Source organism: Stegodyphus dumicola, chromosome 1 (genome assembly GCF_044657685.1).
Source record: "Stegodyphus dumicola isolate Sdum_Otavi_A_Nest chromosome 1, ASM4465768v1".
NCBI lineage: Eukaryota > Metazoa > Arthropoda > Arachnida > Araneae > Eresidae > Stegodyphus > Stegodyphus dumicola.
The window spans coordinates 63,666,065-63,693,717 of record NC_140768.1 but is presented as its reverse complement, the minus strand read 5'-3'; the positions used below and the strand labels follow the sequence as shown (position 1 = coordinate 63,693,717).

Below are 27,653 nucleotides of genomic sequence, written 5' to 3'. Positions count from 1 at the left end.
GTCAGTAAAAGGATCGCCCAACGCTCGCTTCACCATATGGGCTTCGGAAGCGTAAACTCACGAGAGTACCTTTGCTGAATGCATGCCATCGAGCTGCACTTCTTGCCTAGGCAAGAGAGTACAGAGAATATACTCTAGTGGACTTGAAATGAGTAGCAAGGAGTGATGAGTCTTGATTCCGACTAATTAATACCGATGAGAGGCTGTGATTATGGCGCCACACTCATGGTGTGGTGGTGGTGTATTTAATTATGGCAAAACACACTAGGGCTATCTGCCTAAAGGAGGGATGCATTCGTGGAGGACTTTCTAAGGGAAACTGGCTCGTATACACGTTACACGTGGGGAAAACCACGAAAACACCCATGCAGCCAGCCCGTTCGCGGGATTCGAACCTTGGACCGAACTACCAGTATTCAGCGACTTTACCGCTCGGCCGCTGGTGGGCAGCGTCACACTCATGAAGCCATTAACCCTGTATGGCAGATTGGAAGTGTGCAAGGCCATGGTGGCTTAATCATGGTCTGGGATATTTTCTCTTGACAGTGTTTTGGATCTTTGGTACTTGTACCAAACTCCCTCAATATGATTCGGTACGTAGAGTTGCTGGGCGATCATCTTCATCCATTTATGTTGTCTTGTCATTCACACGGAAATAGAGTATCACAGCAAGATAACTGCACTTCTCACAGGTCTCGGATGGCTATTGCCTGCTTGGATGAGAGTTCTTCTGACTTCTCTGTCATAAATTCGCTACTTAAAAGCCCTGACAGTCGAAATTTGCTTCTACTGAGCAAATTTCGGATGTTTTGAAGAAAGGTTTGAAACTTCATCACACAATACTAACGAATCTTCCTAAATTATAGACAGCTCTATCCGATGTTTGGCAAGCCATTCCCGTAGAATGCTTTCAGAAACTTAATGAATCTATGCTTCATCGTTTGGCAGCCATTATAAAGGACAGAGGAGGCCCAACTCGTTATTGACTAGCTATCCCTAATTCAGTGGTACTTCATTGTATTTCGTTACTTAACTGTATAAGACTCACAACAAGAACCATGATAAGAATCACAACAAGGAAGGAGGAACTCTGATTTTCATCAACTCCATTATTAAGTTTTCATCCTACTTACACCCTAATCTCGATACAGTTGTGACTTCAGCAGTATTAATAAAGAGGTTTCAAGCGCAGCATGTGATTTGCATTACTGCGAAGAAATATAAAATAAATAAAAAATATAAATAAATAAAAAAGAATGAACATCCCAAAGTCTGGATTTACTTTTTAGCTAATGGTCTGCTTACGTTCTTTGCAGGTGACCTAAATGCAAAATTAAAAGCTTAGAACAACATAAGAGAAAATTTAAACGGTCAAATCCTAGGTAACTATGCTATGAACAATAATCTTACAGCAACTGGTCCGGAAAGCCCGACTTAATATTTGCACAAATTCATTCATCGCCGGAATGTGATGTACATCACCATCCTTAATAATATTTCTCAAAGGCTATATTGCTGAACCCTGGTAATTTGGATATGAGTTTGATTCAAAGCAAACGGACTGTCTGCTTGGGCGTTTTCGAAGTTTTCTCCATGTATAACGTGTATGCGAGCCAGTTTCCATTAGAAAGTTATCCACGAGGCAGCCTCGTCCCTTAGCCAGATATTCCTAATGGGCTTTGCTACAATCAACTATATCAAAATATGTTCAGTCACCAGAAACAGTTGGTATAAGTTTAGTGACTTCATCGGAAGTAATATTTATGCACGTCTTCGCTTACCATTTGCAGTGATGTTGGGCAGCGATCGAAAGTTTTATCAGCTCCTCGAACAACTGCGTCAACGATTCCTTCACGATTGCCCAACACATCGAAAGCTTTATTCTCTTGAATTTCACTCTTTTAAACACAAAAACAGAATCCGCAAACTCTGGTTGCTACTTGAGTGCCGTATTTTAAAAGATAGTTAAAATTCAGTGCAGAGAAATATCAAAGAATACTGCCACGAACATAGACACAAGACTGCAACGACTGGCTACAAAAAAAATAATAATAATAAAATAAATAAATAAATAAACTTATTAAACGATTTTAAAAAATAACAGAGAGCACAGAATTCTTATTATGGGTACCACTGGCATGAAATGTACGGTACGCATAATGAGATGGCAGATGCTATTGCAGATAGCTTGAAGCTTCAGTTTTCTTTAGTGTTTGATAATATAGACTTAGACTTTGGTGAGTAAACTGATAGGTTAGTGCCACATTATCTTCACGATCACCAATGACTTAACTTTATAACTCATCATTTCGGTTCCCCGTCCTGACAATCTACCGCGTATCTGATCCTCAGAGTGATGGAAACCATCTGCAAAGCAATAAACAATAAAAGTGCCACAGCTGCTTTGCTTCCTGGATATTGAAAGAGCATTTGACAATATTTGGCATGCAGACCTCTCTAGAAAAATGATCGAATATGACTTTCACTTGTACATCTTATGGCTACCTACCTGAGTGCACGCAACAGTAAAATCAGAATTTGGACTTGCCTTGCCGACGCTAAAATTAATCATTTGGGATACCTCACTTTCTTACATAGACCTATCTTTTTCGTTGTCATAATCAACGATCAATGATAAACAGAAAAAGTGCAATTTTTGCTGATGGCATGGCAGTCTTCACAAGGCTCATGAATGATATAGGTCTTTCAGAAATCTCCATGGTGGGTTAGATAACACCGAAGAATGGTGTAATAATGGGAGATTTCAAATCAATGCAGACAATTTTTTCTGCATATTATTCATTTTCAATAAATGCCGTTGCTCGCCTTGCCACTTCCCTGGCTGGGCGTAGCAGATAGTAGATGGTCCCACTAATTGAGCGCATCAGCTGATTGTGTTAAAGCCGAACCAGCTGCTCATATGGTGGTCTCTTGCATATTATTTATAAAGGACAAGATGCAGATTCAAGTTAGCACAAGCCTCTGATGTGTAAAGAGAGCATAAATTTGATGTTCGACAAAAATCTTAGCTCTAAGGAGAGCATCGACTATGTGATTAAAGTAGGCCAGTTCAGTTCTAATGAGCCAGATCGCTATAATGAGTAGATATTTGGTGCTAGCCAACGACGATTCCAAATGAAAATGGAAATGGTTGCTTCATTTCTCCTGGCTCCTGCGTAGAAGACGTGTGAGAAAGTATCAAGAGATCCATCTTTAGAAAGGTTACGTAAATAATCGACTATGACTAGTTTGCCGAGGAGCCACTTAGACGACCGAAGATCCTTTTTCATGATACTCCACGGTAACAGAAATTCACTGCCATTCCAGTGTTATCACTTTCATGTTTGTATATAATGTATTACCCAATGAGTAGAATCATCCCAATAAAGTTTACGCCTTAGGACACGTCTTAAAAATCAAAGAAGCAACAGCTCGCCTGCTGGACCTCGAAAATTAGATGCGATGTATGATGCATTTAGCATCATTATTTCAATACGAAACCTCTACTAGAACGGAACAGTGAACTCTCCATCAAAAATAAACTCTTTCTCTATAAATCATCACTTAGCATAACATTAAATTTGCCTTTGCAACTGGGAAGTTAAGCGGCAAAAACACATTTTCATGAAAACCCAAGTCCTTTAAAATAGGATACTTAGGCAAATAAGTAATTATTATCCGTCGAAATTTAAATATAAGTTATATAGATGATTGCCTTCATAATAATGAAATTAGAATTTATCTTTCTGTAAAATACCTTGCTGATTTCTACTAAAAAATTCTCCGTTTCCTACACAGAAATACACTTCTACAATCAACACTATGATTTCTTAACCTTGTACGATTCTACAATACTTGAAATGTCAGCCACTAGAAACATAGAGACAAACGACTATTCATTTAATTTTATGTTCTTAACGCTCGACGACATTTATTACAAATGTCCCGTCTTACCGTCTAAAAACATGTATCACAGATTCCATTAAAGATTTAAAAAAAAACTTGTCATTCTCAGGGTTACACAAAACTAATAAAATAACAGAGCTGCTTAGCTTGGAAAACGGTGAATAAACCTTCAAGACAGACTCAAATATGAAATACAAGTTAACATCCTTATAATTAACTCTTATGACTCTAGGTCGCGAAGCAAATGCGGACCATTAAACTAAAGCCGATTACCAATTCAGGTAGTAGGCAAGCATAAAACCGAGCAAGCAGTTAAACGACCGGCGATAGCTGCTAAATAGATAAAGTCTTTTTCTGAAACTCAAGAACTCGACGCTTATTTACCTTAAATAATTTGTTCACAAACGTAGAAGTACAGATAAAATAATAAGATAATTAGTTAATTAATATCAAACTTATAATCTTATTCATTTAATTTTATGTTCTTAACGCTCGACGACATTTATTACAAATGTTCTTTTACTATCTCACATTAAACTTTACACTCATACTTTCAGAGAAAAACGGAATAACAGAACCTTCGTCTCTCCAGTTATCCCAAAGCTCAAATCCAAGTAATGTATTAGTTTTCACATTTATCAACTAAATGCGAATAAAACCATAAAACTAGTCATAAATTTTTACCGAACGGTAATTTTACAGAGGACATAAAAAAAAGGATATACAAGATAAAGAAAATCCATTTTTGTTAAAAGAGAAAATTTCTCAATTAAACTATCGTGAATACCTCCGTGTTTTTACCTTATAAGGTATTTTTCCCCTCCTTCCAACATGCCTCCGTGGTGTAACGGTAGCACACTCGGCGAGTACTGAGAGGTCCTGGTTCGAGTCCCGGCAAGGGTATTGACATTTTTCACATCTCTATCTTTGAAATAACCTAATGTCTCTTCAGTGGCGCCCGAACTAAAAGTTGGTGGGCAATAATTTGCCACCACCAGGATTTGGCGGTTGAGTACCCTAATCCTCAGTCGCCCTTTCAGAGGAGTATATATGGTATTTTCTCTCTCCTTTAAGTATGCCTTCTTAGTGTAGCGGCAGCAAGTATCAAGAGGTCCAGTTCAAGTCCGCGAGAGGGCACTGCACATTTTTCACTTCCTCTTGTTTCAAAATAACTTAATGCCTCTACAACCTGAGGTTCCAAAGACCAGGGTCAATGAAATTTATCATTTATCCAGTATTTTACACCTAAAGTATCGCACGATGCATTTAAAACTAAGACTGACGCAGTGCAATGTTTAATTTTTAGAAGTAGATGCATACTGAAACATAACCTAGCGTGATATTAAATGTTCGGAAACTAAGAGTGCCAGACCTATAAAGAAAATAACTAATATACTAAACTACTCATTTTGAATCAAGTAACATGTAGCAAAATTGAGTTTTCTGGAAATAGTCTAAATCAAAAGTAGGGTAAGACAAAAAGGCAGACGCAAAAGTGATATAAAAGCAACTCAAGAAGCCAAAATCAAAATAGAAAATATCCCAAAATCTATTAAAGATAAAGCGTAAGAATATTCTGTAAAGAAAAATTTCAAAAATTAGAGTATCGATATGCGTATTTTTATTCAACTAACAAACTTAATGATAAAAATAAACATCAAGAATGACTTTAAAAAGGTAAAAGTAAAATTGGAGTCGTCTATAAGATGTTTGAACTCTTTAAGGAAGAATAAATTCTATAATGAAATAATTTCGCTATTTCAAGATGTAAATAAAACAGAGTATGCCATTTAGGCTAATATAATGCGAACATAAAGGGTGTCAATCAACAGTTCAGGCATCTCTTGCAGTCTGTTTTTTCAACAGTACTGAGTAATTTGTGATCAATGAAATTCCCCCTAGAATTTGCGATAATTTAAAACTAAACTTTTGTAAGACCTGTCTTCATTATTATGGCTGTGGGGGCAAAGGCTATATCGGTAGTGCTTTTCTTGAATAACCCCAGCTCTTAAGTATTAAGCACTGAAGCATGTATAGTACGAATTAAAAATATCTGATGTGTACACCACATGACTTCCTTGTACCAAAAGTATATACATATATTTATATACTTTTGGTGCAGTCGATAAGAGATGCACATCTACATGTTATAGCTGTCCTATATACAAAATTTCAACGTTCTGAGGCTACTCTTAATTATGCAAGAGACATACATACATACGTACACACAGATGCACGAAAAATTCTCTTTAGAATTCATTTCAAGACAGTTTTATAAATTTTAGGGGGCAAAAAGAGTCCTTTATTCCGTCCTTACGTGCAGATGTCACGCAAAATCATCATTCGCGATCAAAATGGATATTGTCGTTGAAATATGATGCCCGAAATTTTTCGCGATTACAATACTTCCTTTCTACTTCGTACAATGAAGTAAAAAATCTGATATGTACACCACATGATTTCCTTGTACGAAATATTAAATTATACGCATTTTTTCTTGCATTTCATTTAAACTTATTGAATTGAATTAAATCTACTTCGTCGATAGCGCATAAACCACAATAGAATAAATGCACTCTTTCAAATTCACTCTATTTTTTTACCATAGCACACTCACTTAACAGCGTTACATTTCATTCATTTTTTAACTCAGAATGCACCAAATTTATACCATTTTAAGAATTATCTAATCGTTGCCATATGTTCTATTCAAATACTATAATAAATCTAAAACCATGTATAAAAGAAATAATCAAACAATAACAACAACAAACAAACAACAACAAAAGAAACAGTTTTTCACACACGATTCAGTATTTCTCATTCAATTTATCCAGTTTTCACTTCACGACAAGACAAAAATACATAAAAACTCAAAATACCTGTATTGAAAATTATGAAGTAAATCTTAAACACTCATTTCCTCGAATAAATTCGAGAATGAATTAAGCATGATTTAACTCGCAATAATAAAAGAAGGCGTTATCTTTGTTATTGCGAAGCTTACTTGCTCTAGATTGGCAACAAATCTACTATTCTGCTCTTTCAAATGTCTGCTCTTTCAAACATGGCTGCCATGGCAAAACTAATTAGGCTTAGCGACACTTAAACAACTTTTAAATTGTTGATAATTGTAAAAATATTGCATGCACATTTACTAAAGGCATAAAAACCTTAACCGGGAAATAAGCACAAGCATGTTTGAGGACGGTGCATGCCAGACAGGACATTATTCAATAATAAAACCTTTTGATGAATTTTAAATATATTATTGGAATGGAAATGAATTTAAAGTTTTATATCTATTCATAAATTTCTTGAATAGAAATTTTATTTCATATATTCCTTGAATAGCTTCTTTTTTGTGCGAATTAAGCAAAAAATGCACAATTTACAAACATATAGGAATAAAGAAACTGAGATTACTGTGTAATAGAGTGGTATTACATTACTGAGTAACAGTATATATATATATACAGATATTTATGTACTTTTGGTGCAGCCAATTGCAAACAAAATAAGAGGTGCACATATACATGTTATAGCAATCCTATTTACAAAATTTCAACGTTCTGAGGCTACTCGTTTTTGAGTTACGCGAGATACGTACGTACGCACAGATGCCATGAAAAGTTCCCTCAGGATTCATTTTAAATCAGTTTTATAATTTTTTGGGGGGAAAAGAGTCCTTTATTCTGTCCTTACGTACAAATGTCAAGCAAAAACATCGTTAAATTGCATTCGATAGCAGTCAAAATGGATATTTTCGTTTAAAATATGATCTAACAATTGCTGCTGGAGATCTAAACTACAAGAACGCTTCTCATAGGAGCTGGAAAAACAACAAAAGTAAAGATATGATTTACATGCATAGTACTTCCTAATCAATTGATTTCTCATTAATGTTAGCCTTTTATCATCAATACGCTTCCTAAGCAGCTATATTTTGAATAGTGTAAAAGTAGACTTCTCTCCAGATTTGACAAAAAGAATTCTGTACAAATACTGGTTGCTTATATGATGTGTGGTTTGCAATGTTATATCATAGGGGACATATCAAATATGAAATGGAATAATTTTTCTTAAGATTCAGCGAGAACATCAGGCATTTATGCAGCTTATTACCGAAGTAAAAGTGAAGTAAGTTATTAATACACTCGTTTTAAATACATGAGATGCTGCAGAATATTCTGCCCACCTTATCAAGGTTCCAACTGCTCCTGTTTATACGAACATATTACTAAAGTTAGACTACTGAGACATCTTAAGAAAGATGTGGAAGCGATCACAAAATCCACTGGATAGAGTCCCTTTACAATTACATCCGCAAAAATAATCAGTTGCTCTCTACAGAACTTATAAATAGTATTCATTCTTTGAAAATATTTTTCAAAAAGACCATTCTATTTGAGGAGTTGTAAAATATTTCAAGAAAGATAATAGTAGCATCCGTCCCTTTCACAATAACAAATTTCAGTATTATCGCAAGGCATTATCAAAGTATTTGAAACTGGCCTATGATGTTCAATTTGATGAATATAGTACTACGTCTAATGGTAATAGCATTAAAGTAAAGATAGAATACTTTCAACATGCTCACTGAAGACGAAAAAGTAAACGTATTATACAATACTAAGTCTCAGAAATCAGGTATCTGAAATAATGCATCAAGAAGTGCATTTGCAGAATCTCTCAACCTCAGGAATCGTACGTATGGCAAAAATTTTCGATACCTACTTAAAATTAATTATCTTTGCTACAGCCTCAAAACGTACCTTTACCACAGTGATACATGTTTTTGGAACAGACAAAAAGGATTCAAAAAACTACTTCCCTCATAAGCTTGATTCCAGCTATCATAAAACTTTTGAGAAGATAATCTCGCGATGACAAGACTGATTTCTTTAAAAAAGAAAGCTTTTAAAGTCTATGCAGTTTAGAATCATATTTGTACTTTCTATAGGACATCAAACCGCTAGAATAATAGAATTATTGCAGTCTGTTTTAACAAACAAGAAACCGTCGTTGCCTTCTTTGACCTCTCATTCGGCAAAACTTTCAAGAAATGACACAACAGTCTACAGCTAAAATTAATGAAACTGAATTGTGCATTTAAACTAATCTTCATCATTAAAAAGTATTAAATAAATTATAATTTTATTATGAAAATTGGCAACGAATTCTCTTATATTAAAAGAACTAAAACGGCTGAGCCTGAGAATATATAAAAATATATAAAATTAGTGGCATTACAATTCCATAAAATTTACCCTCATCATAGTATTTAGAAACGCTTAGTGAAGAATTTAGAAGCTTCAATACTCTGAGCCAGAAACTTAAATAATTGAGAGCTGCAAGGTTCATATGAGTGTTTACGTGATAAATGAGGATCCCTCCAAGTTGAATCTCGAGAAGAAAATAATTTCATGTATTTCTTACTTTAAACTGATTCTTACTTACTTGATTACATTTTTCCTTACTTTCTGTAAGTTGCTGCCGTATAATCTGATTAGATGAAGGCAAATAGATAGTACCTTCAGAAGGTTCAAAATAAAGTTCTGAAAATTGTTTTTAACTATCAGGAATGCTACCACTCGTGGTGGGCCATAATGATCAGTTTATTGTAGTTTCCAAATTCTATAATAAATGTGGTAATTAAAATTCGGGCTTAATAAGGAAATTATATGATTAGAATTTTAAACGAAAAAGCTATTATTACTACTTTAATTCTCTCCTACGGTTAAAAATTTTGACCGTTTAGTAAACTTATTTATCGAAAACAGAAATTACAGTTGAAGAATTAAATCTTTTTTCCAATATATCATATATATAAAAGAATCTAGATTTGGGACTGGTTTGTGGTTAGATAACTTGAAATACTAGATAGTACCATGTAAGGTTCCCCACTTTTAGCATGTTAAATGTAATGTGAAGGAACCTAGTGAACAGCTAAGCAAATAATCGCCTAAGTCCAAGAACAGAAACGTAAACTCAAGAAGGGTTAATTACCTTTTATTTGCTCCAAATAAAGATATACAGTAGGCCCCTTTCTCAGGGCGTACAGCAAAGCCTCCAGTTGGGCTTAAACTCAAAATGTGCGAAATAAGAACTAACTAATGACTAACTAAAGAGATTTAGCCGAAGCTAACACAGTTTTAAACTAGTTGGCCGTTAATATTAAATTAGCCAGCGAAGCTATCAAAAGGCACGTAATACGGCCGAGCGTAGTAACAGTTTAGAGCGACGTAGTCAAAAGGCAAATGCGCGCTACTCAGGAATCCCAGCTTCCTCTCACTAAGTCATTGGCTTCTCTACTTCTCATTTGCATCTAACGCGATTCTAAAAACTTATTCTGGTAAAGAATTGTAAGCCTGATGCTAGAAGAGCTAGGGAAGTGGCATAAACTTAAAATAACTGTTATAAAATTAAAATATATCTTACAACCAAACAATCAAACCTGAGTTACTGAAGTAAACTTTTATTATAAAATACGTATTGTAAGAATAAAAGAGAGCCATAACTTTTACATTTTTAAAACAATATGTAATTTTATGTTTTTCTTAATCTAAAATCGTCTGATTATGATTATAAAATATAGAAAACTACGACACACAATGCGCTATGTAAATTTGGTCCAGCAGAAAAGAAATATATTAAAATAGTTATTAAATGAAGTGTTAATAAAATATGTAAATTTTTCTCATGAAAAGCTAACTAGTGTCATTGTCATGTAACGATCAGCTACTAAGAGTCAAGTTTGCTGTTCTGAAAGAATAACTCATCGTAAACAATATGGATATCGTATCTGTAATGCTAATAATAATAATAATATTTTTAATAATGGTATAATGTTCCAACCTAGAATTTACAGCTAAATGTGTGGAACCTTGAGAACTAACTGGTAAGCGAATAATCGCTTTAGCTCAGAGAACAGAAACTCAAGAAGGGTTAATTACCCTTTATTGCTCAAAATAAAATTTACAGATGGTCCTTTCTCAGGACGTACAGAACAGCCTCCACTTGGGCTTTAACTCAAGAATACTTGGAACTAAAACTTAACTAATGCTTAACTAAAAAAATACAGCCGAAGCTATCAAAATTCTACAGGAGTTGGCCTCTTTAAACGCTAACTAACTAAATGGTGAAGCTGTCAAGAGCCTAAAATACGGCCGAGCGTAGAAATAGTTTAGAGAGAGTGTAGCCAAAAGGTGAACTCGCGCTGGTTAGAATCTCTGGCTCTCTCACGAAGTCAGTGAAACTTCGACTTAAAATACTGCTCTTCCTTCATTTGCATTTAACCGCGATTCTGAAAACACATTCTAGTATAAAACTGTAAGTTGAAATTAGGAGCGACAGGAAAGTGGCTTTAACTAAAAACAACTGTTAACAACTTAGAATAAAACTTACAACAAAAATTAGGCTAAGAATAATAATTTCTACGACTAATTGAATTTTCATTGTATGTCAGATAATCGAGTCTCCACTGTATATATATTTTTTAAATATTATATTTATTACATTTTATGAAATATTTATAAATAAAATATGCAAAATTTTATACACAATATGTCAGATTATGTTTAAATATGTAACTTTTATGTGTATTTAAAATTTCCTGTTATTTTTTGATCAAATTATTGACATTGAATGATTCGATCTAAACACTGAAATATTTAATTTTTTAGATTTATTAACAAAGAACTACAGCGTGTCCTTTTTGCCCTTCTAAAATATTCTTTAGATGCCGTTCCATAACATTATTTTCCTGTGCAACAGGCATGAAAAGTTCAAGACACACCTGGGAAAACTGTAATAAAAAGAAAGAAGCTCCAATGCAAAAAATTTGCTGATAAAATCATATGAAATTATATTATCCTTTTCCATGAAGTTCATTTTTAAGATTCTTACTTATGATATTTTGGGAAGAAGATAAAACACCCACATTAAATATTTTTTATTTTAATAATTTTTAGATGCATGACAGAAGAAAAATGTTATGAGAAAATTGTTATGAGATTCTTTACATGCACATTTATCATAACCGATAATTTATTGGAAATTCTAATTTTTAGCATAAATAAAATTTAAAAAAATCTGGAAGGCTTCAGATTTTAAATTACGTCCAAAAAGACGTTTATTTTATATTTTGTGTTTTACCTTTATTTATTAAATATCATGTTCTTGGCACTTAAACCATAAAATTCAGTTCAAGAGCAATATAGCAAAATACTCGTAATTTTAAAATGAGCATGTCTTTAGAATTTCCGACATAGAATCTCGCGCGCTGGAGACAAAAATATTTTTTTTCGTACAGTGTTGCCATTGCTAGCTTTGAAATCGTTGAGTTTTTTAATCAAAAATTCGGTAAAGTATTACAAAAAATGAAATCGGTGATAAAACAAATTTCAAGTTCAAATTAGGGCTTCCACATACCCATATTCTATAGAAGATTACGTTATTCAAATTTTGATGGCTCTAGGTACCAGGTTTTTATCACAATGCGAGAAACATACATGCATTCATGCAGATTCTTGATTATTTAATTTCTTTAAATATAATATAATAATATAGGGCGATAATATTTGGTGGCAACAATTTGAAAAGTGAAACAAAGCTTTTCGTGAATCAACTCAAAATGCCCAAAACGAAATTAATAGTCCTTATGGGCAAATTGCCCCTTTGGCCTAATAACGATAATGGATACATACCAACTTTTTCTTGCTGGCTGTAATGTGTTAATTAAATAGATATATGCTTCTTCAAATTTAAGAAAAAATAGTTTTATAAATTACGTTTTTCGAACAAATATTAATATAATGTGTAATGCTATAGACAGCAATTTTGTTCTACTTAATATTTTTAAAAAAAGGACAAATGAAGTGTTAAATATACATGTTGTAAAAAAATATAACAGCGTAAAAAAAATATAAAAGACAAATCTGTGAATGCGTTGATGGAAGTTTAAATATGAGAATATCGATCTAATTTTGTGAATATTCGATAAATATTTAAATTAAAATCAGATCGGAAATTATATTATAAATATTCCTATTCTTTATTTCAAACTTTTGAAATCAGTATAATACAGTTATTTGTACATCGATTTAGTTCAATGCAAATTAAATATATAAGCCTGTCTGGAATATAAACGTGCTTATATTCCATACAGAGACTGGAAGAGTTGTAGACGTTAAACGCAGCTTTAACCATATATTTCAGAACTATGATCGACTCCTAATTATCCGGAAGTGGATTATCTCTGCCTTATCAAAACATTAAAAACGAGAGAAAGTTAGAAATGAAAATGGAAAAATATAAGCCATATTCATCTTTTGATGAATGCCCAAATATCTTTTGCGAAATTTGTTTTTTTTTTTTTTTTCGTATTTTCATAGAAAAAAGAACTTTACAGTTTACATAAAAATTTTCTGAGATTATGGAAATCGTAGAAACAATCAGTAGAAGTATAATTCATATAAATATCAACCGGGATATTCAACTGAATAATTTCAAGGTCAGTTTCTCTCGAATAGGGTTAGTTTCTCTCGAATAGGGTCAGTTTCTCTCATTTGTCTCGAATAGTTTTATAACTACATGCCAATAGTTTAGACGATTTTCTAGTCAGAATCTTTCGCAAACTTTAATTCTCATTATTGTTCGATATTTTACATTTTATCAGAATGTTTTGGGTAGAGATAAGAGGCTTCTTTTAATTTAATGTATTGTTAAAGTATTTTCCACAGAGCTGTTGAAAATTCTTTGACTGCTCCTTGAAAATGGCAAAAGGATTTTTAACAATTTTATATATTTTATATCGATTTCATTATAATTTATTAATTTTATTGAATTGTTCTTATTCTAATTCTGATTTGAGTATTTCCTGTTAGAAAACTGCTCCCCCTTTAATGATATAATTTTGATTTAATTATTATCTCTTGGTTATTCTGTTAATTTGGCAGTATATTGCGCTACTTTAATAATATTCATCATTTTAGTTTGAAATTTCTCAATTTTTGTTTATACACACACACACACACACACACATATATATATATATATGTAATGATTTCAAATGCGTAGATGAAAGTAGTGGAACTCTCAACAGTTTACGATCCTGCGTAGATGACCGAGAAGACCGTAGTGGCTTGAAGGTGGCAGAGTGGAAAGCATAATGACGCAATTTAGCACAACATTTCTTGAAAAATAACAATCTTTATTTTTTAAACGCATATCAAATCATCCTTTTTTCAGACAAGATGTTTCCTAATTATATTTGAATACATAAATTGCAGTTTGCATTAGAACGTCATCTTAAGTAAGTAAGCAGCAGCAGCAGCATGGTTTAAAAACGTCGTGCCAGCAGGAAAGCTATGCGGTAAAAAGGGGAAGGTTATAGTACTTTCATAGGAAGAAGGCTGGGAGTGGGAAAGTTTCAGTTCAGAATTTTGGTTTAGAATTAATTTGATTGGACAAGAGGTATCTGCATTAAAACGTTACGTAAGATAGAAAACTCTGGAAACTGTGAGAAGTGTTGAATTTAGGGTTAGATCATCAAATTTAGAATGTTAATTTTGAGGTCATCAATTATATTTTGAAGCAGCTATCATATTTTGTTATATCTTACATATATATATATATATATATATATATATTAGATACTACTTAAAATATTTTATCAGGTTCAATGTTCCGCCTTACTTGCTTTGGGAACATTCAAGAACCTGACTCGGAACAGGGAGCTTACTAAAGCTATGTTCAATAAATGTGGGAAGTAGACAAGATACACAGGAAGGGTATACGAAACCCTTTATTTTTCACTCTTTACAATGATTTCCGGACTTCGGAATACAGAGACCAACCACTTGCGGTCTGAAAGTAAGAATATAAAAATATTAACTAAACTTTAACTTAACTTTGCAGTAACAAACAAGGGCCTCCGAGAAGATTGGCCGTATATTAACAGGAAGCCGTATGTAGTACAGAGAACTGTTAACACTACAATACGTTTAAAATTATCAAGAGGATTAAACCTCTGGCCTGGAAGGCAACCAGCAACCGAGTAAAAACTGCTAAGGCAAGCTTCTACTAACTCCTTCCTCTCCTTTGCTTGGCAAAAAGCCACAACTTAAGTACTTGGCGTTCGCCAACAAATTTGCATAAATAAGTTAAAGCTTTTAATTCTGGCCGGAAGTAGAAAATAAGAAGTGATAGCAAAGATTTAAAATAAAATAAACGTTAGTAAAACTTAAGATCCTTACAATTTAAATATTTTATAGAATTTAAGACTTTGGGTTTCATAATGTTCTGTGCCCGCACGATAGCTATTTTAAATATTTGAAGCTTTTATTGTTACTGCATCTTAGGTCATTTTCGGATTATGCGTGCATGTACAGAATCCAGCTAGTACAGATATTTGGGAGTTGAGCGTAATTGAAAATAAGATAAAAGTTTTTGAAACATTAATGCAACAAATATGAATTCTATTCATGTGCGTATTGTCTTTAAGAGCTGTAAGGTTTATCTCAAGCTATTAACAGTTAAATTTTAGTTAAAGCCACTTTCCTGCCGCTTCTAATTTCAGCTTACAAATTTCCTGCAAGAATGTGTTTTCAGAATCGCGGTTAAATGCAAATGAAGAAAGAGCGATATTTAAAGTCGAAGTTCCACTGACTTCGTTAGACAGCCAGAGATTCTGACCAAGCGCGCATTCGCCTTTTGGCTATACTCTCTGTAAGCTGTTATTATGCTCGGCCGTATTTCAGACCCTTGATAGCTTCGCCGTTTAATTAGCGCTAAGGGCCCAACTCTTGTAGAATTTTGATAGCTTCTATATCTTTTTAGTTACGCTTAGAAAAGTTTTATTTCTTAGTATTCTTGAGTTCAAGCCCAAGTAGAAGCTTTTCTGTACGTCCTGAGAGAGGGCCAACTGTAAACTTTATTTTTCCCTGTCTACTGAAGTAAAGCGATTATTCGCTTACCAGTTCTCAAGGTTCCACACATTTAGCTGTAATCACACATTTAGCTCCTCAGACTTCATCAAATCCGATGGAGGGATTCGGATTCATCGTCGAAACAATGCGATCCGCAATGAAGCCAGCCGCGACATTCGATGACAAAGTCTCGGTGATGACTTTCCTGGAGCCAGCTGGACCTGCATTTTACTCTGTATCCAGTAAACCAGCTGGAGAAAGTTACAATAGCTACGACGAACCTAAAAGGCCAGGCTATCAGCTGGTATAAAGAAATTGTCAAGTTTTTGTTGTGAGATCCAGGTTCGGAAAGTTACCCCTGGGAAAATTTCAAGGCAGAAAGAAGGGGCGGAAAAACAGAAGTTAAACTAACCGCGGTGATTGAACGGGGCCCGTTCACCGAGTGGAAAGAAAAGTCCCTCAGAAATCCAGTTGAACACAATAGTGATCCAAAATTTGGCCTTGCCGGAGATGCATATTTTACTAAATGATGTCCCGACTACTGCCCTTCTGGATACAGGAGCTCAGTGTATCTTTCTCTCGCAAGAATTTTTTAAAAGGCTTTTTCGTCGTTACAGACTATCCAAAACAACTTGGAAACGGGTAATTGCCGCCCACGGAAAACAGTTTGGGAGAAATCGAGTTGCATGTACAAATTCAAAACCAAAGACAAAATGTCAACTTTCTGGTAATAAAGGATTTGTTAACTTCAGTAATCTTAAGGGTTGATTTCTTACGCGCAGCTAGCACGAATCTTAATTTCCAGAATTATACGTTGCGTACTACTTCTAAAAAAATGTTAGATAACAAAATAATCGCGCCAAGCACCGTCCTTACGCAAGTTCTGTGGTGCTCTGTAGAAAGAAAAATGGGCTACCGCCCGCGGACTCGGACTCACGGAGGTTTGCAGTTGATTACCGTAAGCTAAACAGAATAACAAAATGTCCCACGTATCCTCTCCCTATAACTGATGAAATCATTAGGAAAATTCGTTCTACTAAATTCATGACGACATGAGACCTGACGTCAGGTTATTTTCAGATCACTGAAACCCGAGGATGTCGAAAAGACAGCTTTCATTACGAAATCGGGCGTTTATGCCTTTTTAAGAATGCCGTTTGGTTTAAGCCGAGCTCCGGCTACATTTCAGAAGTTATGGATATCGTTTTAAGGCCAGTCTTGGGCAAAAGTACTCGGACCATGCGGCAGCTGGCTGCTTGTATTCGGGGAAGAATCTCTCACACAGCCTTATACAACGGACATTAAAACTGAAAGAGTTTAATTTGATTATAAAACATACACCAGGAAAGGAAAATGTAGTTGCCGATGTCCTATGAAGAATTAAGATTGACGAGCAAGAGAACACAGTCAAATGTACTACCTCGAAAGTTATTGAGTCCCGTGAGACAATAACTGAGGAGTTAAGAAGGAACCTGAGTTCAAGGATATTTACGCATGTCTTGAAGACCCCGAACATTTTGAACATGTGGACTTAAGAGCTATTCGCAATAGGGCAGCTCATTATGAAATAATTGATAAATTACTCTTTTACACACAAATAACTAATGAGAATCAAGAATACCGGCCAGTGATCCCAGCGAGTCTACTTTTAAATATTTTAGTGGGACTGCATGATTCGCCAGTTGCAGTACATCTAGAAATCAGAAAAAAACTTACAGAGGATCTGCTAGGCAGTATTTTTTCCGCAGTTGCAGAGGGTGGTTATGGTGTATGTCAGGTCGTGTGACTTGTGCTACTTAATAAATGATGTTAATTACAACACGGCCGGGTACTTAAAAACATTAAGACCACTTTTATAAACGAGTTATTTGGCACTGATTTGTTTGAACCTTACCCTAGAACAAAAATAAATAAAAACAGATATTTGTTAACTACATTAGATCATTTTTCGAAATGGGTGAAAATAGTTCCCCTTAAACGAGCATCAGCAAAAATAGACGCCAATTCATTTCTAAATAACTATATTTTAAAATACGTATTTAGAAACGAATACCCAGTAAAAGTAATATCAGACAACGGCAGACAGTTTGTTAGTAATTTGTTTAAAAATCTTTGCACATGACTTGGAATACACCATTTAAAAATGGTACCATATAGACCGCAATCGGTATGTTAAGAATTACCAAAACCTCTGGGACAGCTGTGTACAACCTTGTTGGGTTTACCTTGAAGAGTGAAATATAAAAAAAAAAATTTAATGAATTACTCATTTAACCTTGAAAGTTTACTTATCGACAATGTAGAATTAAAATGAAATAACCGAAGACTGTAGTTCTACTGAAAGAATGAGAGGACATTTTCGATAAAACATTGAATTATTGGAATGCCGCAGTACTCAAAAACCTGTACACGCGTTTACTGGCTTAGCTTGAAATAATTTTTTCATATTTTGTAATATTAGCTGCTAATTATTTACTGTTATGCGTTTCTAGATGCGTGTCTTTCAAAAGTTACGCACGCTATGGTAAAATTTTAAAAAATGGAAAAGTAAAGCTTTCATTGACACCAAATTGCATATGAAGGTGTAGCAAATGTGTTTATGCACGAAAGGAAATAAGAATTATGTACAAAGATGAGACACTGTTTACTATTCCTAAATTATATGAGGATATCACATTTGGGTCATTAAGAAACTGATATTTAAAGCTAAAAACAAACAAACTTGCATTAATAAGGTACCGATGCCCCGAACTTTCATACAGATATTAACCATGTTTTCCTCAATGAGGTGTTCAACCAGATATGAGTGGGTGGGATTATTGGAATTTCGGGAAATTTTCCGAGGCACCTTGCCTGTGACGCTGCTTTGTTACTTGATATCAATGCTTTAAAAAGGATGAAATATTAATCATAATTGTAGAATTTATTAATAAAAAAGATGAAACAAAAATTAATGATACGCTAAAAATTTAAAATATATCTTAATGATAACCATAATAAGTTCAGCATCTTAACTCGGTCGTCTATTCAGCTTGTCGTAAATTAATTAATTCTTGATTCCATTGCACAAAAGGAAAGAATTTCTTGCCACTCGGATGATTTCATAATATGTTTTAAAGAAGATGGCATCTTTATGCAAGTAGGCAACTGTTTGCCAAGATGAGCACCTTCACATGGGTGTCCCGACAGCCTTGGCGATGGCTACTTTCATCATATTACCGAGCTTCATAATGTTGCAGGATATTTGTGCCTTTAAGTTGGGTCACCCTTGCGTCTTGCAGAGCGATTATTAATTTGAAAAACGTGCCCGCACCTTTGGTAAGCAAGTTGGTAACTGCTCGACACAAGACTTTCACATGGGCGTCTAGGCGATTTCTATTAGGATTGCTTTCCTCACAAAGTTGAAACTTCGTAATTTTGCCAACACCTTTATGCCGTTATGAAATGGAATCCTTGCATCTTGGTGAACGATACTGAAAAGCGATGGTTATTCCCCCAATACAGCAGTTTCCAACTGTCTGAAATTAGCTTAAGGAAGTAAACCTGGTGAGATAGCACGCAAAAGGCCATCCCAAAGATTTACAATAGGATTTAAATCATGGGAACACGGCGGTCAGGATATACAAGAAATCGCTTCATTCTCCGGTTACTCGTTAAGGATATTGCCTCGATAGAGATGGGCATTATCATCCATCAGAAGGAAATCAGCACCAACTCCTGCAGAACAGAGTCTCGCAGTGGGATGTAGGACTTCATCTCGATGCTGTGCAGCCTTCGCAGAACCGTTTTTTTTTTAAGACTTACACTGAATCGTCTCTTAAGACGTTATTGAAATACAAGTATTTCGCTACCTTATTCCCTCGATCGCTGATTGGCTAAGCAAATTAAAGTAAAACAGTAAAAAGGAAAACCAGATTTCTTTCTCAAACATAGGAGACTTTATTTTGATTTTATAAAAGCGTACAGGTTTCAGTAGAATATTTCTTCAAGACATTAAAAATTTTTAGATCTATTAGTTCATTAGTTTTAGGTGTGAATGAATTATATGATTTAAAATACACACCTAATCTATAATAACATTCATTTTTTTATTACAGGAGCATTTCTTATACCTTATGTTATTATGCTTGTATTCGGCGGATTACCTTTGTTTTATCTCGAACTGGCTCTTGGGCAATATTACAGGAACGGCTGCATCACGATATGGGATAAACTTTGTCCTATGATGAAAGGTAAGAGTTATGTAAAAAATTATACAATATCCATTCCTTTACTTACTTTGAAAGATATTTGACTGTTATTTTAGAAGATGCTACATACGTACTCATAGTAGCAAGCTTATACAGAATGATTCGTTACCAGATCGACAAATTTGCAGGATGTGTAGGGCTACAGAGATGACTCGAAATCACATAGGAATGCAGGGTCGCAAATGCCGTAGTTGCGAGTTATGGTGCAAAGAAGCAGCAAAACGAACAGAAACAGCAACACATTAATGAGACAGAAAATATGTTATTGAAAGCTTGTACTACAACAGGTGTTCGAAATTACGACCAGAAGTCGTTTGGCAGGTCTAGCTGCTGCGCTACATGGAACTCCTTACGTTCTGGAAGATTCCTGGCATGTCCCGGCAGCTACAGATATTCGAGCGACGAGGTCTTCAACTGAAAGAACGGTTGTCTCGTACACCAAACTCTTCATGTGACCCAGAAGACGACGTCCGTGCGTGATAGGGCGGTGATCTGGCAGGCCAATAAACGAAGCCACCACGATCTATCCACCGCTGACCAAAGGTTACATCGAGGAGTCGGTGGACGTCAATCGTGTAATGTAAAGGATCCCCGTCATTCTGGTACCACTTGGAGCAGTGTAACTGCGGAGGAACATGTACTGCTTCAAGAAGTTCGGGCAGGTTTTATTGCAAGAAAATTAGGTATGCCTTATGGTCCAAAAGACTGGGCAGAAGGTACGGTCCAATGATGTATTCTCCGAGAATATCAGCCCAAACATTGGTCGACAAACGTTCTTGAGCTGCACGTGGTTGCGTATGATGATGGTTCTTTAAAGCCCACACATGGGCGTTACGCTGACACATGGGCGTTACGCTGCACGTGGTTGCGTATGATGATGATTCTTTAAAGCCCACACATGGGCGTTACGCATGATGTCGCTCTCACGTGTGAAGTATGCTTTCCCCGTGAACAATACGGCAGCAAAAAATGCGCTGTCTATAGCAATTTGTTGCAGGAACCATGTAGGCAAACTTCCTCCAAAGTGGATAATCCTCCGGCGTTAATAATTGTACGCGATGAAGATGGTGTGCGCTCATTTGGTTTGCTGTGAGTATCCTCCAGACAATGGATGAGATAAACCCAACTGTTGAGCTATCGCTCGAGTACTTGTATTTAGATTGTCTTATGCTACACAAAAGACCGCCTTCTCATTGCCAGATGTACTCGTCGTTCGCTGTCGATTAATTGTAGCTCTCGTTAAGCAACCAATCTCATATAACCAACCTTCTTTTCACACTTGCGAAGATCGTTTAATGTGAAACAAGCCTGTTCGGAACGTTATGTTCGGATTCCTGTTCAGATGTTCGGATGCCATCATGAATGTTCAAACCTGTTCGGATGTAAAGCAACGTTACACAATACTCAGCTCCATACACGATCAGCATGTCGACCAGTTCATCATTTGAATACGCTTTCATCCTATTACCTCGGGAAACGGATCACAAATGACGACAGCAGGATCGCTGTTCAAGCAACTTTCGTTGAGAGCCACCTCTCGCAAGACTGCCGGAGCAATCCTTCAGTACGTAAGGAATTTCATGCAGTGCAGCTGTCAGGCCTGCCTGACTATTTCTCATCGTAATTTCGAACACCTGTTGTCGTACAATCTTTTAATAATATGTTTTCTGTCCCATTAATGGGTTGCTGTTTCTGTTCCTTTTCTCTACTTTTTGCACTATAGCTCGCAACTACGACACTTGCGACCCTCATTCCTACGTCTTTGTACCCCCTACACACCATGCAAATTTGTCGGTGTTGTAGCGAATCACTCTGTATACAAAAAGTATATATTTTAAGAGATTTTATGTACTATATACGACAGAGAAAATGCTATTATTGCTCATTTACAATTTTTATGCATTATTTTATAGTTTTAGATCAGTAGATTCTATATACATATTTTTTAGACAAATTGAAAATTCAAGGTTTAAAAATCTTCCTTATAAATTGAGCGATTTCTTCATGGAGGACTTTGGGAGGAATGACTTGATTTTTTGTTTGTATATACGTGAAGTTTTGCTTACTTCATATATCTCGTAAAATGTTTTCTTATTCTATTTGTTTACCGATTTTAAGTAACAGCATATGAATGTATTGCTAAACAAATTGATTGGTTCAGCTTTCGTTAAATGTCTTTTATGGTGCGCTTTGGCATTATAAAAACATGCGTACAATACGTTATAAGGCGTTGGAACTTTTCTAATGCATTCAAATGTCCAATCGTAGCGCATTTACAGATGAGCGCCAGATGTGAAACCTGTTTATATCACGTCATGAATACCTATGCAATATTTGATTTGCGCTATGCCACGGCTGAGATTGGTGCAATCCTCCGAAGTTTTTAAGCGAAAGAAGATCGCTGTGTACATGGAAGAACTTGTACACAACAATTAAATCAAATCATTGCGCAAATTTGACATCGCCTGTAGCTTCGGTATTGTGCACATTTAATATTGTATATATTATTCGTGATAAACAATTACTTTGTTGTTAACAGGTTCATACAATTTATGGAAATGACTTAATACAATTTAGTATTAGGGAAATAATAGTAGGCAAGTGATTTGGGTTGGGCGATACGGAAAACTATCAGTGTGGTAAGGTCCGCTTACGTATTCAACCATTACGTATTCAACCAATTATTTAATTGCAGTCTAACGACCAATAATCATCTTCAGTCTTTGACAGAATTTAATATTGGCCAGAATGGAAAGACAGATTCATTTGAAGTGGAAAAATTAAAAGGTGTAGTGTAATGGGCGAAACCGCTACACAAAACCCCGGTTATGATGCAGGGTTGAAATGAACTTCTAACTCAAGTTCTAACAAAAACATGAATTTTAATAATATAAAAACATTAACAGTTGCGGTTCATGGCGATGTGGGATTTGGATACATTCAGTCCTGTAATTCAGAAATTTGTTAAACGGGAATGTGCGCTGTTAAAAGTATACACGAGGAGTCATAGTTCTAGCGGGTCAAAATGCCCACAGCTCCAGCAGGAAAATCCTTTTCTTCTTTTTTCATTTTATTGATTCATTGTTTTTTTTTTTTTTTTTTTTTTTTTTTTTTTCAGAAATCTTTAGTGCGTTGAAATTTTGAAAATGGCTATTGCCTTTCTCGCATTAGCGTGGCAAAAAAAAATTAGTCGCAAAAGAGCTCTCGACTTTTCGGTTGGGATATGAATAATCAGAAAGTACCCGAGAGTAGCTCAAAGAATAAGACCTCCTGTCGCAAAATCTTTCTATCTCTACCATCGAACTTTGTACGTAAAATAAAAATATCGTAGTTTTGTCAAACTTTCACCCAGCTCATTTTGGTTTTCTCTTCTGTCCGACACAGCACTCTTTTTGATAAATATCAGAAGAAAGCTGTCTTTCTTCCAACTACTAGGCCAGTGTTGCTTTACTAAATACCTTACTTTCGGAGTTATTTTATTTTTGTTTCCAAAATTCTCTTAAAATGAATCTCTGGTACCTAATTTTTTTTTTAACTTCAAACAAATATTTTATAACTTTTAGTCTCTTTCTTATTTGAAAAAAAAAAAAAAAAAAAAAAGATTAGCCCAGAAAAAAAGGCTCCATTTATAGTAGTCAATAGTTCAATACAGAGTCAATAGTTTTCCTATATTCTGTATTAAATATATCCCATTTTTAAAACAAAAATATGTAACACGTTTAAAAAAATTCCCAACAATAATTTGCCAATACTGAAATTAAAAACAAATATGGGTTTTAATGGACTTAATGCTGAAAAATGCAAACTTCGGAATTTTTCATAGGTGTATACTATGACATCATAAATCAATCACTTGACTCACTCGCATTTCATATAAATTTTTGTAAGGTAATAGGTTTGTAAGGTTTAGACTATTAAAGCATATTTCTAACATTTAACATCAGTTTCCGTAAACCTGTATAATCCCACAAAAGGATGTTAAAAAACAAAGGAAACGGGAGAATTTTTAAATCATAAATTACACAAAGAAAATCACAGAATACGCATGTATGCATGCATTCTACCTTTGTGTGGAGAAATTCAAATCAAAAGCTTCTACAGCAACACGCTGGAATGCGGTACCATGGTGACGATTAAATTCCTCCTTCCACAGTGCACCGATTCCATTTTTTTTAGCATTTCAAAAAAAGGGGAGTGTAAAAGGTTTTTATTTTTCTTCTTGTTCTTCCTCACAATTTTTTTTTAACATAGCAAGATACAGAAATCATTTACGGTTTTCCCCCCTTTCTTCCTCTCTCTCTCTTTTTTCTATTTATAGCATTTTACTTTGTTAAGAATTTTAATAACTTCATGGTGTATTAAAAAACACTCCACTATTTGCTAGAGTTTTTGTTGAAAAACTTCGAAAAATTGACATGAAAAGTCTTTAAAAGTCGAGAAAATTATAGGCTACAGAACTGCATAGTAAAGGTTTTATTGGAGTGATTTTAATTTAACGATTTTATTTGGTTTTTATTAATCAAACATTTGGATCTTTCAAACTTCAAAACTTTTTAAGCTTTGATATAACTTGAATACGTGTTATAAACTCTAAGATGGCAGGCTAGATTTAATTCTTTTCAGGCAGATGTCTATTGGGTTATATGACTGGCAAGGTTTTCAACTGGAATAAATGCTAATACAGTCTCAACTCACAGTATTAATATATCTCATATAGAACGAACAAAACATTCAGAACTCATTTTCGGTATTAGCGACAGTAATTGCTGAAGCTGTGAAGCTTATTTTATACATGTTAAGTTTAATTTATCATTTACTTTACATAAAGTTTACTTTATTTTAGATTTGCTTATTGTTTGATCTATATCACTATTACCGTATTTCCTCTCGTACTTTCCCCCTAACATTTTATTGCTGTGTTCTGAAATTTTAAAAAATTTTATTTTTTCTGAAATTTAAAAATATTCGCATAATTTACCTTTTCCTTTACTGTACACAAATTTTCCCTCTAAGGGCTAGTTTATTGGTAAATTGTAATCCCTTGATTTTTTTTTCTTATTCAATGTATTCAATTTGTATTTGCATTTTTATATTAGCATTTCATCCATTTTACTTTCTCTCGCATTTATTATTTGAAACGTATTTTGTGAAGATTATTCGTTAAGCTACCCGGACGTGGCAGGTGTTTTGACATTTGAGAAACTTTTAAAACTTGTTATTTTACCCTACTATTATTTACTTTTCAGCTCATTGTAGCTTTATCTACTGCCGATGTGTCCGATCTTTCGAAATACGAGTGTTTTCTTCCTCACTTTCTCCTTCGTTTATCTGATAACTCTCTTTGGAACTGCAGTAAAGACTCATTGATGTGAGGTGCCCCTGGGGCTTTACAAGCAACTGAGCTGCAGCGGAACTTTTCTGGCTCAGTTATCGTCAGATATCGGCTCGAGATCCGTCAGATGTTGTAATCATTGTTCTAGCCTTTATATCTATGTTAATTGATCATTGTTCTAGCCAAGCTAGACATGTCATTGTCTAGCTTGGTCTCTAAAACTCTTTTAATAGATAAAATTAATGAAAATTAAGAATTATAAAGAAAAAATATTGTATTTCGCTTCATTGGGTGAAAGCTCATGTGGGCTTTGCCGGTAACAAGAGGGCAGACATGCTGACGAAGGAGACGTCCATGGTGGAAAATGAAAATTTCATAGAAATATCCGGTTAAAAAGATATGCAATTACAGTCTTGATACATCTTGATACTATCTTGATAAATGGTCTCTACAATGGAATAGTTCAATAAGATATAAAAGCTTACTGAAAAATATAAAAATAGTTCAATAATTGCTAATGTAAATTTTCAAAATATGTGTTACAATAAATTATGTAAGTTTGCTAAAGAGATTGTAGCGGTTATCGGTGTTAAACGGTATTTGGCATGTGATATTTTAATATAATCAAATTTATCATTGTATCAACTGAAAATTGTCTTTTATTGTATTTTATCGTATTTCACTAATTTTAGAATTTTGTAATAAAGCTGATTTGGAGTTTTTACTTGTAATTTGTAGTTTTTAGTTGTAATTTTGTTCATTTGACTTAAATGAGATGCCAATGTTTTTATGTCTTGCGATTTCTGAATTGTGTATGTATTTTGTCTGTTTTTAACTTGATAGTGTTATTTGTGTGTTTCAATGTTGTGATTGTGTTTTAGTTATGTGATAAGCTTCCTTATGTTAATTTTCATTACTAACAAATAATAATCTTATTCAATTATTTTAAGTTTTTCCTTCTTTCCTTTTGTATTGTCCATTCAACTTAAAAAAAAAAAAAAAAAAAAAAAAAAAAACATATTTCAGCTGTGCAACCATGTTGAATGTATTATTGCTTAGTTTGTTTGGTTTCATTATATTAACATTTAAGTTACTGGGCCTGCAGTCTGGTTTACCAGATTTTTTTAGTTAATTTAATTATACTGTTCCGGTGCATTATTTAAAGTCTAAGGGACTAGTCGGGCCGTTAGATGCCGTCGTTTGTGGGAAATTAGAGGCGCCCCAAACAAGATTATAAGGTCTATTTTTTAGAGCAGATAGATCGGGTTGCTCTCTCTCTCATTCGTGCCTTATCATATGTTATTTAAATCAATCAAAAATAAATAAATAAATAAATAAAAATAGAAATGTATTAATATATTAACAACAAGAATAATTTTACTTCACTTAAGAAAGAAGAACGTTAAATCTATTAGTTCCGATGGACTGGAGTTCAACTTATTTAATGTACTTTAAATATTAATTGTAAAATCTAAAGTGATGGTTTCAGAAAATTTCAAAAATCAACTAAACAGTTTAAAATTTGAAACAAAATAGTGATATTAAATGCTGGTGAATAATGTAGCTCATATTAAGTTTATATCTCATGATTCATAAAAGGTACATATATGTGTCTTGCTAAACGGAAAGATCTTCCCAATAGATCAAGATAAAAAAATTAAGAATAATGGTTCAAAGCATTATTTTTAAAGTGATTATAGTGCAATTGAATAATGTTAATTTACAGGTTTTCTACATTAATGTCTAAAGCACAAGAGTGGAAATGTAATATTAAGCCTGATAAGTAGAAGCTCTCTTTCACTTCAGCATGAACAATTTTTAATGAATTTAATCTTTTACAAGTTGCTTTAAACAGAAAAATAGGAAACTTTCTCTTAAAGCCCCATCTACACGAGGTGACATATCTCCCAACAAATATCTCTGCAAGTCTGCGGCGCCTACGCCAGTCCCCTTACACAGAGAAACATATCTCTGGTGTGTCAAATACATATCTGAGGTCCCTACCCCGCAGTCGTGATCATTGCGCAAGGCATATATTGCCGTCGGAGATATATTTCGAAATATCTTTTAATTTAAAATTGGATGAAAATAGAATAAAAGACACAGTAGATTATTTTAAAAACAAATGCCTTGTCACTACTGGACTGTAACTATTTGAACCAAGGGATACGTCTGTTTATAGATGGCTCTACAATAAATAATACTGCTGGAGCAGGTGTATATTGTAACCTGTTT

At 34.3% G+C, this 27,653-nt stretch overlaps 1 protein-coding gene across 2 annotated transcripts in view; it reads left to right on the top strand.

Moving 5' to 3' along the window:
• The window catches only part of LOC118203956 (sodium-dependent serotonin transporter-like), a 161,419-nt gene that overhangs the window by 79,833 nt on the left and 53,933 nt on the right, over positions 1-27,653 (top strand). For both annotated transcript variants that reach the window (XM_085815687.1, XM_085815680.1), the window contains exon 2: positions 19,934-20,068. In XM_085815687.1, coding sequence (XP_085671813.1) covers positions 19,960-20,068 — 109 coding nt within the window. In that variant the 5' untranslated portion in view covers positions 19,934-19,959. The remainder of the gene's footprint in view (positions 1-19,933; positions 20,069-27,653) is intronic.